Raw genomic sequence first — 15,264 nt, 5'->3', positions numbered from 1 at the left:
GAACGGGGGAGGGGCAGAGAGAGAGGGAGACACAGAATCGGAAACAGGCTCCAGGCTCCGAGCCATCAGCCCAGAGCCTGACGCGGGGCTCGAACTCACGGACCGCGAGATCGTGACCTGGCTGAAGTCGGACGCTTAACCGGCTGCGCCACCCAGGCGCCCCTAGGAACACATTTCAGAAAGACTTTTATCCCCTTTTCTTTTTGGCCCAGTATATAATATAAAAATAACTTACATAACCAGTTAATCACATAATTTTGGGAAACTTTTCCAAATTTAAAAATATTTCTGATTTGTGTTTCATCTGAAAATTAAATGAGTTTTATTTTGAACAAATTCAATGTTGTTAATTCTTATGAGAATTAGAAAAGTTGCACATAATCCATAATTTAAAGTGTTTTATGCTTAAAAATTTTTAAATTCCATCCAGTAATTGATATACATTTTCCCCAAACTCATTAATTCATGAAGCTATGTATTATGAGCATTGTTTTTCTACCATTATGTTTTTAATAGCAAATACACAGAGTTTCAGCTACATTATCATTTAAATAGGCTTTTGCAGAAAGTCCATTGTTTACAAAACTCTTTGTAAAATGGGTTTCCACGGAGAAATGAGTTTCCAAGATGGAATTTAGAATCCTTGGCTCATACCTCTGCTGCTTAACAAGAAGGGAACCAGCCACTTGCCTGCCATCTCAGGTGCTGAGGAACTTTTCCTCAACCACACCCTTGAGCAAGCGGTGAGCTGGCATCCTGCTCTTTCTTCGGTACAAAAAAAGGAAACAATATATTCCCCATGCAACCTCAGTTCCCACTGACAGGTAATTAATTTTATGGTGTGGAAGTAGCTGGCAAAAGGTACAAAATATTCTTAAATCTGGGATTCTTGAACTGGGGCATACATGTTTTATCTGGGAGGAGTGGTAGACATTTCCTCTAAACCTGCATTAACAATAAATGTGTACTAAAAAGAAACAGACATTACTTTCGAGTCGTTTTAACTCTCCTTCTTAATTGGCATTTTCTTCCTATATCTAAGTATAAAATTAAACACAGTATCTAGTTGACATTAGTCAGTACAATCATGAATAAAAGTGTGGATGCATTGGGGTAATATTGCACTGGAATATCTTAACTACAGGAATGGTAATTTGTTTCTCCTGCCACCCTTAAATCTTATATATGAATAAAGGACAGTGGTCAGTCCTTTAAGAATAAGGCATATTTCTGGATATCACAATGATCTGGAAAGTCTACACATACAATTTCCTGTGACATTTCTAACTTCTTGAAAGATACTTGTGGAGGCACTGACACCTGAGGCTGCCTATGGTCAAATAGGACTATAAACATTACTCTTTCTTAAAACTTCCTTTCCCTTTAATTTGCTCTCTGCTTAGCAGTTTATTACTATCTGTGGGTCCTTTCTTTTCTCTATCTCTAGGAGAAAATTTGAAGATTTCACTTTCAACCTGTTTTTAGGTTGATTCCCACATCTCTACTCCCTTCTAACCTGCTTTTCCAGCTCCCACCTGGTGCTTCCACTGGGATCTCTCATCAGCAACTCAAACTTAGCATTCTTAAATCCAAACTCATCCCTCTCCACTCAGCAACTAAACTTCTGATTTCTCTGTTTCTCTTAATAATGACATTATTTTTTGTCATCCAAAGTAAAATGATCATCTTTTATTTCTTCCTCTCCTTGTTGCCTACATCCACTAAATTGCATAGTCTGTGCATTCTTGCTTCACGTCTTTCGTATTTACCCCTTCCTTTCCTCTGCCATTAGTACTTCTAATTACCTCATGCAAAGCTGTTACTGTTTTTGTAATTAGGATCTCTGTCTTGTGTCTCCCTCCAACTTACCTGACATAGTACTCCCCAACAATCATCTTTTGGTTGCTAAGTTTTCCAGGAAAAATATCCACTTGTTAAATATGTCCTTTGTATTTTACTTACCTAGTTATCTAAAATCAAGTAAGGGGACCATTTGGTACCTCCCCGTTCTCCCTTCCCCACCCTCCCATATTAAGCTTTACACCAAAACTTAATAGAAAGAGACAAGGAGAATGACTATCATACTTTCATTTTTTTACCTTAGGGTAAAAACTTGTGTGTTAAAGGCACATTTTAGGTTTACCTCTCTCCATGAATTCAGAATGGACTAATTAATTTCAGTGTTAGAAATGCAGCCTGCTACATGCCTATATTGTGTGCAGTATACACAAAGCTGAGAGAATGTAAGTGGTGAATCTGGGAGATTTGTAGGATGAGAAAGAGCAAGTAGACATGGCCCTTGTGTCTCTTGCTATGGTCAGTAACAGAGGCTGACCTATCTTTCACAGTGCCTAGCTTTCAATTTCTGATTTAGGTTCACAATACACACTTGTTGAATGATTGTAGTCTAAATTGGTTCATATTTTCACAAAATTATGGGTTACTCTAAATCTACTGCCTCCAATATAAGTCAAATGCCTTCTTAGTATTTAATCCTCAGTCAAAATTGTAATTTGGTTTTCATTGACTATGTCCGAAGGACATAGACACAAATAAATGCAGTTATAGTGATTGTCTCTAAGAGACTTGAGGAGGAGGAATTTTTTTATATGGTACTTAAAAAAAATGTGCATGTGGGGTGCCTGGGTGGCTCAGTTGGTTGGACATTCGACTTTGGCTCAGGTCATGATCTCACATCTGGTGGGTTCGAGCCCCACATCTGGCTCTGCTGACAGCTCGGAGCCTGGAGCTTGCTTCGAATTCTGTCTCCCTCTCTCTGTGCTCCTCCCCTGCTTGCACTCTGTCTCTCTCTCAAAAATAAATAAACATTTAAAAAATAATTAAAAAAAATTAAAAAATGAGTATGTCTTAATTTCATGATAAACTAAAATAATATACCTAAAAACATAAATGATATACATTTTAGCTTAGGGGCTTTTCTCTGTTTTAGAACATATTAGTATCTAAACACTATATAAGAAACATATATAAGAAACTTAAGTAGCAGAAGTAGTGTCATTTCTTGGCCTTTCCTTGATACATTCACTGTATGAGACAACTTGTTACCAGTCTTACTTTTCTTTATTCATCCGGACACAGAAATTATCTCTAGGAAAGAAAGAGACACAGACCTATGGCATGCCACCAAGCCTCTTAAAAAAGATGCAGGCTTATCATGGAAAAATAATTACCAAAGAATAACACTCATGTGAGGAACTTCAACAGACTGCTCTTAAAAACACTATGGCTTTTTATTAAACTACTCAAAGGATTTGTAAGATGTTTCTGACCACTCAGAAAACATTCTCTCCCTCTCTTTGACACACATAAAGCACAAGATTATCAAGGATTTGAAAAGGAATAAATGGTTAAAATAGTTGCAAAATGTATTCCTCACTATCCTTATCACAACTCTCCTATCTGCTTCCCCCCGCCCCACATTACTTTCCTCCTTATGCTCTTCAATACTCCATTTTCCATTAAAGTCTGAATTTTCTGGGAATGGTAATATTCACCAAAGTCGATATAGTCCTACAAAAGGGATAAGTGGGCGATCTATCTGCGAACGTGTTTCAAAAACAAACACTGGGCACCCCGTCAAACGGCAGCTTGGAGGGTTTAAGGAAACCACAGAGCTGGGTGAGGAAGTCTTCGCGGGAGTGGGAAGCAGTCCTTCTACTCGGCTGTCTTACGGCTCCCCAAGCCTCAAGCTGTAGTCAGCTTTGGCTCTTGTTCCCTGTCTTTCCAACCTGGCTCCTGACCCTGCCAGCTCATACTGGGGTGTGGGCCTGCGGGTGCTGCACCGGGGTGACAACACTCTAGATGGGCCGAGCAATTTTGTAGTGGGTCCAAACCGGTACACTGATAAATAAAGTATTCCCGAGTAAACCGATTCCCTCTAGGGCTTGGATTCTTTTTTTCTTTCTTTCGGGTTTTTGTTTTTGTTTGTTTTTTTTTTTTTGGTGCAGTGTCTGGGTGGCTCTGACACCTTAAGGCCGCTCATCTGCTCCTCCTCCCCCACGAGGATCCTACTCCTGGATCCAAGTACGCCTTCTCCCGGAGTTCGCGCACCCCTTGCATTTCCTCCCTCTCACTGTACCCTTGCATTTCCTCCTCCTCCCGACCCAGCCTCCCCCCCACCTGCCCGCCTCCAGCCACATGACAGGAAGGGCTCCGCCACGCGACGTCACCGACGTCCGCGCCCCCGTCCTCCCCCCGCACCGCGCGCAAAGAGCGGCAGGCGGAGGGGAGTACGTGGTCGCACGCTCCGCTCTCCCCAACCAGAGCTCGCCAGAGCACCCCGGCGGCCACCGCCGAGCCGGCTCGCGGGTTCCCGGATGTGCGCCGCTCGCGGAAGCCCCGCCCCCGCCGCCGGCTCCGCGCGCGCCCCCGCCCTCCGCCCTGCTGCGCTCCGCTTTCCCCTCCCTCTCCGCCCTCCCCCTTTTTCGTGCCTTGAGGTTGCGGGTCAGCGCGAGCCACTGCAGTGAGTCCGTCACGGCTCCCGCGCGAGTTTAGGTTGCAGCCCTCGAGCCGCCTGGCCCCCTCTCCCCCTTCTTCCCCTCCTCTCTGCTTCTCTGTCTCTCCCCTTTTTCGCCATCTCTCCTCCCCGCTCTCTCCGTCTCTGAATCTCGACCTTAATTTCTTTTCTTCCCCGCCCGCTCCCGCGTGCCCAGTCACCCGGCCGGCGCGGGCCCCGCGGCGCCGCCTCCCCTCCCCTCGGGCGTCCCGAGGGCCGCAGCCGCCCCAGCCCAGCTGGGCCGCCGCCGCTTCCTGCGGGAGCCCTTCTGAACGCCGACACTCTTCTCCCCCCGCGCCAGCCGCCGACTACCCAGCAAAATGGTGAGACCTTTGCTTCCCCTATGCACCATCTCTCCTCCGCTCGCCGCTTTCAGGGACGGGGGCGGGGGCGAGCCCCGACGCCCCCGGCCGGCTTCCCCCGGTGGAAAATTCGAGAGACCCAGGCAGGCTGGTGCCGCGGCGGGTCCGAGAGAGCCCTCAGCGGCCCGGGTGCGTTGGCGGCTGGCGGGGGGCGGTGGGCCGGCTGCTTGACAGGGCCACCCCCCAGCCTCTGCGGGGCGCCCCTCCGCCCCTACCCCCCGCGGTCGTCTGGAGTCCGTCCGGGCCTCGACCCCCTCCTCCCGGCCCATGGGCCTGGTCCTGGCCCTTCGTCGCCCCGCGTTACTTCCCTCAGGACCCTCCTCCACGTGGAGACCCCCTTTCACCACCCCCCCCCCCCCCGCCCCCGACTCGCTCCTTCAAGTTCTGGCATATTCCAGAATCCTGGGGAAATAGTATGTGGTAAATGGCTTTTTATGTAAGACCCACTTTCTCTCCAGAGCTGTTCTTTATCCCACTCCATTTTCAAACAGTGAGCCTTGGCAGGAATCCTGCCACTTCTCCCCTTTTCTGTTAGTATTTTGCTGCTGTTTGCAGCCTTATGGGGCTCCTTTCGCTGCTGCTTTTCTCTTTGCACTGGCGAACCGGAAAGGTCCAAGGTGTATATTCATGAAAACGTAGTCCTGCTCGGTCTTTGATAAATGGAGATACTTGTTTTTAAAGCTTCCTTACTGTCAAGGGTTTTTCGTTTTCTTTGTTACCGTCGTAAGTCTCTCTCTCTCGTGGTGGTTGTTTTTGAATCATGGCGATTTAAATTTGTCTTTCCTTACCCTCACATTAATCCCTAGGTAGAATTCATTGCTGTAGTGTTTCAAACCGACGCTAGGGGTGTGTCTCCCGCCTCTGTCACCGTGGCCAAGAAATCAACGACGCCCTTTTAGCCTGTTACCTTACCGGTTCTCTTGCTCCGGGTAGCCGCGGTAGTTTCCTCTTTGCAATCACGAACTGTATACGTAGTAGTTAAAGTTCGCAGTGCTTTTCCATGTAAGATATTCAAACATGGAATTTGGTGGCTACGCTTTTTCTAGAAGTCTTCAAACAGTTGTCAGAAGATTTTTAGACCGATTGTTGGACGTTGGGTAGTTTCTTGTATTGTGTTTCACCCCGTATGTAGAAATCAAGTATTTGAAAATAGAGTGGTGGATTAGTGAAGAGAGAAATTCAGTTGATTGCAACTAAACATCAGTTTGGTGTGATTGTGAGGGGACAGAGTGAAACTAGAAAATTCAAGTCAGCTTTTATTGAAAATACAGGGCAAAAGATTAAGTGCACTTTTCAGTGTACTTAAAATCCAGATTAAGAACAGACTTAATAAATGGTTAGTGATTTTGATATATAGAGGAAAATTTTCCCTGTCAACTTGGGAGGCTGCTCAGAGACAACTTTGGCCGTCAAAGTTACGAAACTTAGGTTTTTCCAGACTACTACAGAAAGCAGCTTAGATCAAGGCCCTTCATAGAGCAGTCTTTTTGTTGCCATAGTTTTTTGGAGTTAGGAATTGCACTTTAGTGCTTTAATACCACTTCCTTATACATATATTTTACTTGACGGTCAGGATCTTGAAGATCTTTGGCCATTGCAGTGAATGTTTTTACCTGCATTTCATTGTGAGGAATAACGATCCAACTTTTTGTTGCTTGTATATTATATATCAGAATGCGCTGTTTTCCAAGTAGTTTGCTTGCTTGCTTGCTTGTTTTCTGTAGTGTGTCCCCTCAGGAACCTCCTCTCCCCCTTTTTTTGTTCTTAAATTTACTTTCCTGGTACTCAGTGTTTTCTTATCTTTAAAAATTTTAAGATTTATTTTATGATGTTTTCTTATAGGTGATTATTTCCCTCTTTCTAGTTTCCTCTTTGGTATTTATTTCCTGATTTACTCTTGGTTCTTTTAGTCTGCCATTCTCTCAATTCCATTTCAAGACCTAGTTAATTTGTTGTGACAGAGGCCTCCCAACTTTAGGATTATTTTGGTCTGTTGAATGTAGTAGCACTGGTTTGAAAGTGTCAAGACGATACCTATAGCTGAATTCTGCTATATAGGATATTAATTAGCTCAAATAAATTGGGCTTTGGAGTGATCTGGTTCACTGTTCTAGTTAATGGAGTATAAAGTTCTGAAAATTTTCACTCCCTTTGGAAAACTTTATTATAACTCTTACTGAGTATCATGAACCTGTTTACAGTTTTGTCAGTGGGTTTTAATTTAGGAATTAACTTATAAATATCACTGATTAATTCAAGTAAGGGGAAGGTAAAAAGATTGGATTGAACCTATCAACAATCTTTTCTGACAGGTATTTATTTTAGTTGCTACATTAAATATACTTTATTTCTTCTTTGCCTAAGAGTTCAGTCTTTCCCTCCCTTCACCTCTTTTTGAATTTTAAACTGTTGAGCATCCAGGCGGGATGAAGATTTTATATACACAACACACACACACTTGAGTACTGTGCTTCTAGGAATTTTCCCTTACTGGTCAATTGTCTATGGTAAAATAAATATCTGTTTATAGAAATACATAAATAGATAACTTCACCATTTTTTCTATAGGTGGGCATGTGTATTTAAATAGAGTACTTCAGTGTTAATGGCATGCAGAGGAATGTAAAAAGAATTAAATGATAAAATAGAGTGTTTAGGTCAGTGGGATTGAAAAGTTTTTGGAGGAGTAAATTTTTAAGGGCATTTTTAGAAACTTCGTTAACTTTTCATGTATCAGAAATAGTTTTTCTTACCATGTACTTAGGATAATTTAAAAATAGGATTTTATTTTGGATGCATATATGAATATAGTGCATAAGTAATTGGCTTTTCTTTTAAATTTTGTTTCTTGGGAAACCTTAAATCTTGTAAATGACCTTTTTATATCTCTGTGTTTTTTAAAAATGTTAATTTATTTGAGAGAGAGAGAGAAAGAGCAGGGTAGAGGGGGAGAGAGAGAATCCCAAGCAGGACCACTGTCAGCATGGAGCCCCACTAGGGGCTTGATCTTACTACCATGAGATCACAACCTGACTCGATATCAATAGTCAGACGCTCAAACGACTGAGCCACCTAGGTGCCCCTATTGTTGTGTTTTTAAACTTATTAAAATCATCTCTACAATGTATAAATAGAACTTAAAACATTTATTGCTGTCTACGATACCTGCACTTAGAGTTGCACACGACATACTCTAATTCTGTGACAAAGGCTACTTCAACAGCAAAGCAAGCAACCTGTCTTATGGTCAGCAGAATTAAAACTGACATCAGTCATGAGGAGAAAATTTCTCTGCTCATTATGTCCCACAGTGGATGAGAAAATTGAAAAGGTGCAGATTGCAAGGTAAAGAAGCTAAGGGTCAGTTGGCAAAGCAGTGCAAGGGACAGACAAGTGCGGGAAGGTTGAAGCATCTGTCATAGGTAGTAAGGCAAGCAAAAGTACAAGGCAGTATAAGGAAGTCAGCTTGGGCAAGGAGGATTAAGTGAGTCAGACTGACCATGGGCCCAGAGTCTGGGCAAGCAACAGGATTCATTCATATCACGAGTACTTGTAGATTTTGTCTCATGTTCATTGGTTACTGTGCTTGGTTGTTGAGGATGTTAAAATGATTAAGGCAGGTTTCTTACTGTCATTTTCGCCTATAACAGTAGACAATGCTAGTAGGTGTGAAAAGTTAGCTCTAGTTATATGAATAATACAAAGCCTGATAGAAATTGAGGAAAGAGCAAGATCAGTTTCTTCTGGGATAGGGAAAGTTTTATGAATCAGGTGACAATTGAGCTGGGATTAAAAAGGTTATTAAGATTGCAGTAGGCAGAGTTGGAGGCATCAAGGAAAAGACTCTTTAAATCTTGGAGAAAGGAAGAGAAAACATATATTTGGAACACTAGTATTCAAAATGTGGTTCTTGGGCCAGTAGCATCATCTGGGAATTTGTCAGGCCCTAGTCTGGACCAGCTGAATTCAAAACTCTAGGGATGGGACCAAGCAGTCTAGATTTTATAGCTTTTTAGGTAATTCTGAAATATGCTAACTTTGCAGAGCAACTATTTAGAAAATAGCAAGGAATGTTTTTATTTAAATTTTAGTTGAGTATTTGTTGACATACCTCATACTGGCTGTATAAACATAAGACATAATTGTAATTTCCAAGGAACTTAATCAAGTGGAATAAACAAGACAATTATGCATGGTGACGTGCTATTAACAAACTAAAGTTGGGGATGCTTAAGAGTACATAGCAGGGGAGGGGTACCCAGCTGCGTCAGTCAGTGGAGCATGTGACTCTTGATCTCCAGGTTGTAGTTTGAGCCCCACACTGGGTGTAGAGATTACTTTAAAATCTTTAAGTAAAAATATATGGCAGGGGAGAGGCTTAATCTAAACTGGGATGAGGATGAGGCAATGAGATGAATGTCCCTCAGAGGAAGCTTCCTGGGAGAGATGGTGTCTGAGCAGAGTCAAAGGATGCGTATTTAGCCAGTGGGAGAGGTGGTCTGCTTAGAGTATTATGTTTAAAGCCATAAGATATGCAAGCCTGTTTAGCCTGGTTGGAGGGTAGAGGATTAGGGTGGAAAGGAGAAAGAGGGTGGTCAGGTAGATTGAGGCAAGACCATAGAGGGGCTTGCATATCATATGAAGGAGTTAACATTTTTTTCCCTAAAGCCAGTGGGAAGCTATTATTTTTAAGAATGACATTGTCTCATTTACTTTTTTAGAGAGATTAGTCTGGTAGCCGTGTGGATAATAAAGTAGAATAAAAGAATATAGGTACGGGGACCAATTAAGAAATTATTACAGTAATTCATGTGAGAAGTAAGGACTCAAAAAGAATGTAGGAGCAGTGCAAATGGAGAGGAGAGACCAAGTATGAGACATTTTAGGAGCAGAAGATAGGACTTGGTGACTGTTGGATTGTGGGTAAGGAAAGGGATGAACCATGTGTGGCTTCTGGCTTGGGTGACTGGATAGATGATAGTGGTATCCGTTCAGCAAATATTTATTGAACACCTACTAGGGTAAGATTCAGTTCTTCATATTCTAGGGGTATATGAGAAATGCTGTCCCTGTCCTCAAGAAACTTCCAGTTTGTTGGTATGACTTGTTTTATCTCTAGTGTTCTCTCCTCATTTGGTAATCAATGCTTGGAATGCCATGTTGCAAGATTCTAAGTTCGTTAGGATACAGTGCTGTGAAACATTAACACTGCCTGCCACATAGATATCATGGTCTAGGATAGAAGAAGCTTGGTATTCTAAAGGTAGGAAGAGGTAACATATGTTAGAACAGTGATTCTTAGTACGTACGTGGATCTTGAACTAGCTGCATCAACATCATCTGGGATCTTGTCAGAAATGCACATTCTCTGCCTAGGAGGTATAGGAAAAGGAGATTAAGGGAGTGCTAATAAAACTGTTAATAGAGGTCATAATCTCTAAGTAACTTCAGTTAAAATCTGGGTGATGAAAATAAGATTGTAAGGAAATGTAAACTCTAAGAATGCAGAGGCCTTGTCTTTAAGATTACAGATACTTGGTATATACCAGATATTAAGTAGTGTTAGAAGGAATATGTAAATGAGTAAGTGGCATAAAGGAGTAAGTGCTGATGAGACCATGGAGGCAATGAGTGTTCCTTTTTTGAGACATTTATGAAAAAAAGGACAAAGAAAAGTTAATTTCAGTGGTTTACAGTTGGGATGTATTCTATTTAGGATAGCAGATGTTGGTATTCTTTAGAATTAGAAGAGAAGCCAGGTGAGGGAGCTCTAAGAAAGGATGATTAATGGAATGAGTCCTAGAAGTGGCAGAAAGAAGAGGGGAGGGATAAAGGGAAAGGAGGGACATCAAAAGAGGGGAAAAAAATCAGAGTGAGGAAAGTAGGCCATGGCAACAGATTTGTTTTAATAATGGAGTTCATGTGGTATGACCTAAATCATCTCAGTAATTTGAGATAGTTTGAGGCAAGATCATCTGAAGTTGAGATTAAGGCTAGGCAAATGGGGTGAGATTGAGGGTGAGGAGTATGGAAAAGGATTATAATACTTATTTGGGGAGATTTGATATGCAGTTAATAGGGTATTAAGTAAATGTTGTTAAATAGTAAGTGGACCCAGGAGAGAGCACCAGTGAGTCGGTGACCTAGGGAATGGATCTAGGAAATTGGAGTATTAACAAGAAAAGAGGTTAGTACTTTGTCAGTCTTTTTTTTTTTTTTTTTTGAAGTTTATTTATTTTCAGAGGGAGAGAGAGAGAGGAGTGTGTCAGTGCACGAGCAGGGGAGGGACAGAGAGAGAGGGAGAGAGAATCCCAAGGAGGCCCCATCTGCAATGATGGCATGGAGCCTAACATGGGACTCTATCTCACGAATTGTGAGATCATGACCTGAGCCAAAAATCAAGAATCAGAAGCTCAACCGACTGAGCTACCCGGGCGCACCTGTCAGCCTTTGTTTTAATAACTTCTGATGAAATTACATAGGTCTAAAAGGAACCATTTTTCTGAGTTCAGATTTTATATAAGGGCTATATCTAGTTGTAGATTGATATTCTTAATTTTTTTTAAAGTTCTAAGGACACTATTAATACATTTGCTTAAAAATTCAAATTATACTGAAAGGTATAAATGGCAAGTGAGCCTTTTCTGGGCACCTCTTTTGCTTGTATTGATCACTGTTAAGTTTCTTGTATACTTTTCCAAAATGGAGCTTTTTGGTATTTTTTTCAACCCACGGCAGTGTATGGATTTATTACTATTTCATAATTAAAGAGATTTTAATGATACCATGGTCTAGTTACTCCTTACAATGTCATTCCAAGGTTTTTAACTGTATTTCAGTTAAGCACTGACTCAAAAACAATTCAGTGTAGTTTTTTAATCAGCGATTTTGTAATGATTGAGGTTGAAAGTAATCTCTACACACAGTGTGAATTGAACTCACAACCCTGAGATCAAGAGCATATGTTCTGACTGAGCTAGCCAGGCCCTGTGAGAAAATATTTTACCAGAACATTTTTTGGTACTTATTTTTTCTACTTATCACCTTGTTAAGCATTAACTAAATGGGTAACAATTTCTTTCTTTCTTTTTTTTTTTTTAACTTTATTTTTGAGAGAGAGTGAGCAGGGGAGGGGCAGAGAGAGCCAGAGCCAGAGAATCCCAGGCAGACTCTATGCCATCAGCACAGAGCCTGACGTGGGGCTTGAACTCACAAACCGTGAGACCATGACCTGAGCTGAAACCAAGAATTGGATGCTTAACCAACTGAGGCACCAAGGTGCCCCAGGATAACATTTTTTTTTTTAATTAAAACAAGAAAATGACCTCCAAAATGTAGTCTATAAAGCATGTATTTTATTTCAAGTTTGCCAGATTAAAATTACTTCCTCACTTTTATACTTCCAAATAAACCTTCTCTTCAGCAGCCCACATCTACTCTCTTTTCTGAATTTTCTCCTTGAACTCCCATACCCTTTTTGTGATTATGAGTTGACAGTTAATGTGTAGATCTGGCACAGGAGTAAATTTCGAGATGTGATTACTGTATGTTTTTGGGTTTGTCTTTGGTTTTGATAATCTTGTACTATAAAAATGTTTTTAACACTTGAAGATTTCTATAAGAAATCTTTTATTTATTTTTTTAAATTTATTATTTTTTTTAGCGTTTATTTTTGAGACAGAGAGAGACAGAGCATGAACGGGGGAGGGTCAGAGAGAGAGGGAGACACAGAATCTGAAACAGACTCCAGGCTCTGAGTGGTCAGCACAGAGCCCGATGTGGGGCTCGAACTCACGGACCGCGAGATCATGACCTGAGCCGAAGTCGGATGCTTAACCCACTGAGCCACCCGGGCGCCCCAGAAATCTTTTAAAATTTAGCATTGAAAACGCAGCGACTGTAGGTTCTTACAAGTTCCTTCCTCAGAGTTTTGTTTTGTCAGTTAAAGCCCATTATTAGGTGTATCATAAGGAGGGCTGTGTTGATAATCTGTTGCTATCCCAAGAAACATTTCTGTGAGATGATACTTTGAATTGTTTTTGTAGCATAATTAAATTTATCTGTACTCTAACCAGGTCTCTTTTGTCCTTTGTAAATAATACAGAGTATTTTTGTGTGTGAGAATTAGGTATGCATTTTAAAACTTAGGTACAAGGTAGTGAAGCATAGCAACCTACCATTGGCTTTAATGGAGCTGTCTGTTAGCACTTTTATTTATCCTTAATCTGTCTAGTTTTAGGGCTGATTTTTTTTGTCCTATCTACCTGAGTCTGATGCCACAACCAATCTCCTATTATAGGTGTGCAGTAAGCCAGCATCCTGGGGTATTATTTACTTGTAAGGCAGTCTTTAATAGAAATTGTTAATGTCAGGAAAGAAAAGTGCGAGTAGGTAGTAAGGGAAATCTGTGATTTTAAATCTATTTGTGTTAAAACTGTTTTCCTAACAAATACAATTTTATGAATTATAAACTAACTCATAATCTTTTTCAAGGAAATAATGAAATTTATGAACAGATACATTTACGCTCTGCTTTTCTGTTTGGCTGTCACTCTGTCATACTTCTTGACTATTTGCTCATTTTCTTGTTTTTCAGTACACTACAGTCTAGATCTGTGATGTCCAAATTACTAGCCACATGGGACTATTAAAATTTTAATTAAAATTAATTAAGATAAAATAAAATTATAAATTTAGTTCTTTAGTCACAGTAGCTACATTAAAAATACTTAGTGGCTACTTGTGGCTAGTGGTTACTACATTTGTGCAGATATAGAATGTTTATGTCATTGCAGAGCAGAAAGTTTTATTAGATAACACTGGTCTAGAATGATTACGTATCTGCATTTCACTGAAAGTTATTATGTTGGCAGTAATCTAATTACCAGCATGAGATTTGGAGTTAGAAAGATTTGAATTTGGATTCTGGTTCTGCCATTCATTAGCTATGTGACCTTGAACAAACACCATAAGCTCTCGACCTTATTTAGTAGTGTAAATTGGGAATTAAGAACACCTCAAATTGTGACAATAATGAATGTCTGGTAATCCAATTGGTACTCATTAAATGTATTTGGTTCTTCTTTCTTTGTACTTGGCTTCTTTGTAACGTTGGAACTTGTTGGAAACTCTTGGGAGTTCTTTCCTTTTTTGGCTTCCGTGACATTTTCTGCTAGTTGCTGTTCTGCGTCTCTGACCATTTTTAATCTTTGTTGCTAGCTTTTCATCTGGGTTTGGTCCAAGGCCCTCTAAGTATTGATTGTATCACTTTCCCATTTAAAATCCTATATATCATAGGATTAACACAGCCTTAACATAGCTCAGAGACTTGATAGGTTCTACTTATTGATTACTTTGCTTATTTCACCATGTTCCTGCTTTTGCTCTATGCTCCAACAACTTGGTCTTGTTACGTTTTATTAAGTATTGTATGCTAGGTTTATTCTGCTGTTTATTACTACTGTCAGAGCTTTTTGCATCGGCTATGTTTGGAATGCCACAAAAGTCCCTCAAGTAAGTGACTGAGCCTCCCACCCCCATGGCAGGTCACACCACGTTCCTATATTATGCCAGCTGCCAGCATAGATTCCTCCATATTATAAGAATTTAATAAATATTTGTTGAACGGGTGAATTGAGTGAATGCATAAATTCTTTGTTTATTTTCAAAGTTTCATCATCTCTTACGTAGTGATGATTCATATCTTCAGCCTGCGTCATTCTTTCTGTTCAGTCTGAGGATCTAACTGCTTATAGGATATTCACTCTAAATAAAGGTGTGTGTAAGTCACCTCAACTCATCATAACTAAAACCACATTCATTATTGTCTTCCTATTCATGCTTCCATTATTCCCTAATTTTTCTTATTGGAAACAATTATCAATTCATTCACTCCTGGCCGGAAACCTGGCATACCTTCTTCTCCCCTTTACTACTAAAGTCTTAAGCAGTTCTCAGTTGCAGCCTGTGCTAAGAGTAGTAGAACATAGAAACATGTGGCCTGACCTGTGGGGGTGGGAGGCTGTTACTTACTCAGTTACTTACTTGAGGCATTCCTGTTGAGTTCACATACTATTACTGATAAAGAGGAAAACGTATTTATAATGTTCCCAGCATGTTAATACTTTGTGCCATCAAGCAGTGACAGCTGAATCCAAAACACACTAACAAAGCTAAAAGTAGTGAGCCAACAAAGAATAATGTATACTATCCATACAGCCCACATTCTTCCTCATGACTCAGTTTGGCCATTTATCTATGTTGGAAGAATTTATTGCACAGTTCCTCCAGATGTTTGTGCATTTTTCTTTTGTTTCTATAACTTAGTTTCAGATACCCCTTCTTAACACTTTTTTCTGTTACTTTCATCTGTACCTTTATTTTAAA

At 40.7% G+C, this 15,264-nt stretch overlaps 1 protein-coding gene across 1 annotated transcript in view; it reads left to right on the top strand.

The window, feature by feature from the left end:
- The first annotated feature begins 4,391 nt into the window (after positions 1-4,391).
- PPP3R1 (protein phosphatase 3 regulatory subunit B, alpha) overlaps positions 4,392-15,264 on the top strand; it is a 68,322-nt gene continuing 57,449 nt past the window's right edge. Inside the window, exon 1 of the mRNA XM_047851306.1 lies at positions 4,392-4,839. Within this exon, the coding sequence (XP_047707262.1) occupies positions 4,837-4,839 (3 nt within the window). The 5' untranslated portion in view covers positions 4,392-4,836. The remainder of the gene's footprint in view (positions 4,840-15,264) is intronic.

Source organism: Prionailurus viverrinus, chromosome A3 (genome assembly GCF_022837055.1).
Source record: "Prionailurus viverrinus isolate Anna chromosome A3, UM_Priviv_1.0, whole genome shotgun sequence".
Classification (NCBI taxonomy): domain Eukaryota; kingdom Metazoa; phylum Chordata; class Mammalia; order Carnivora; family Felidae; genus Prionailurus; species Prionailurus viverrinus.
This window is presented reverse-complemented; position numbering and strand designations above follow the sequence as displayed.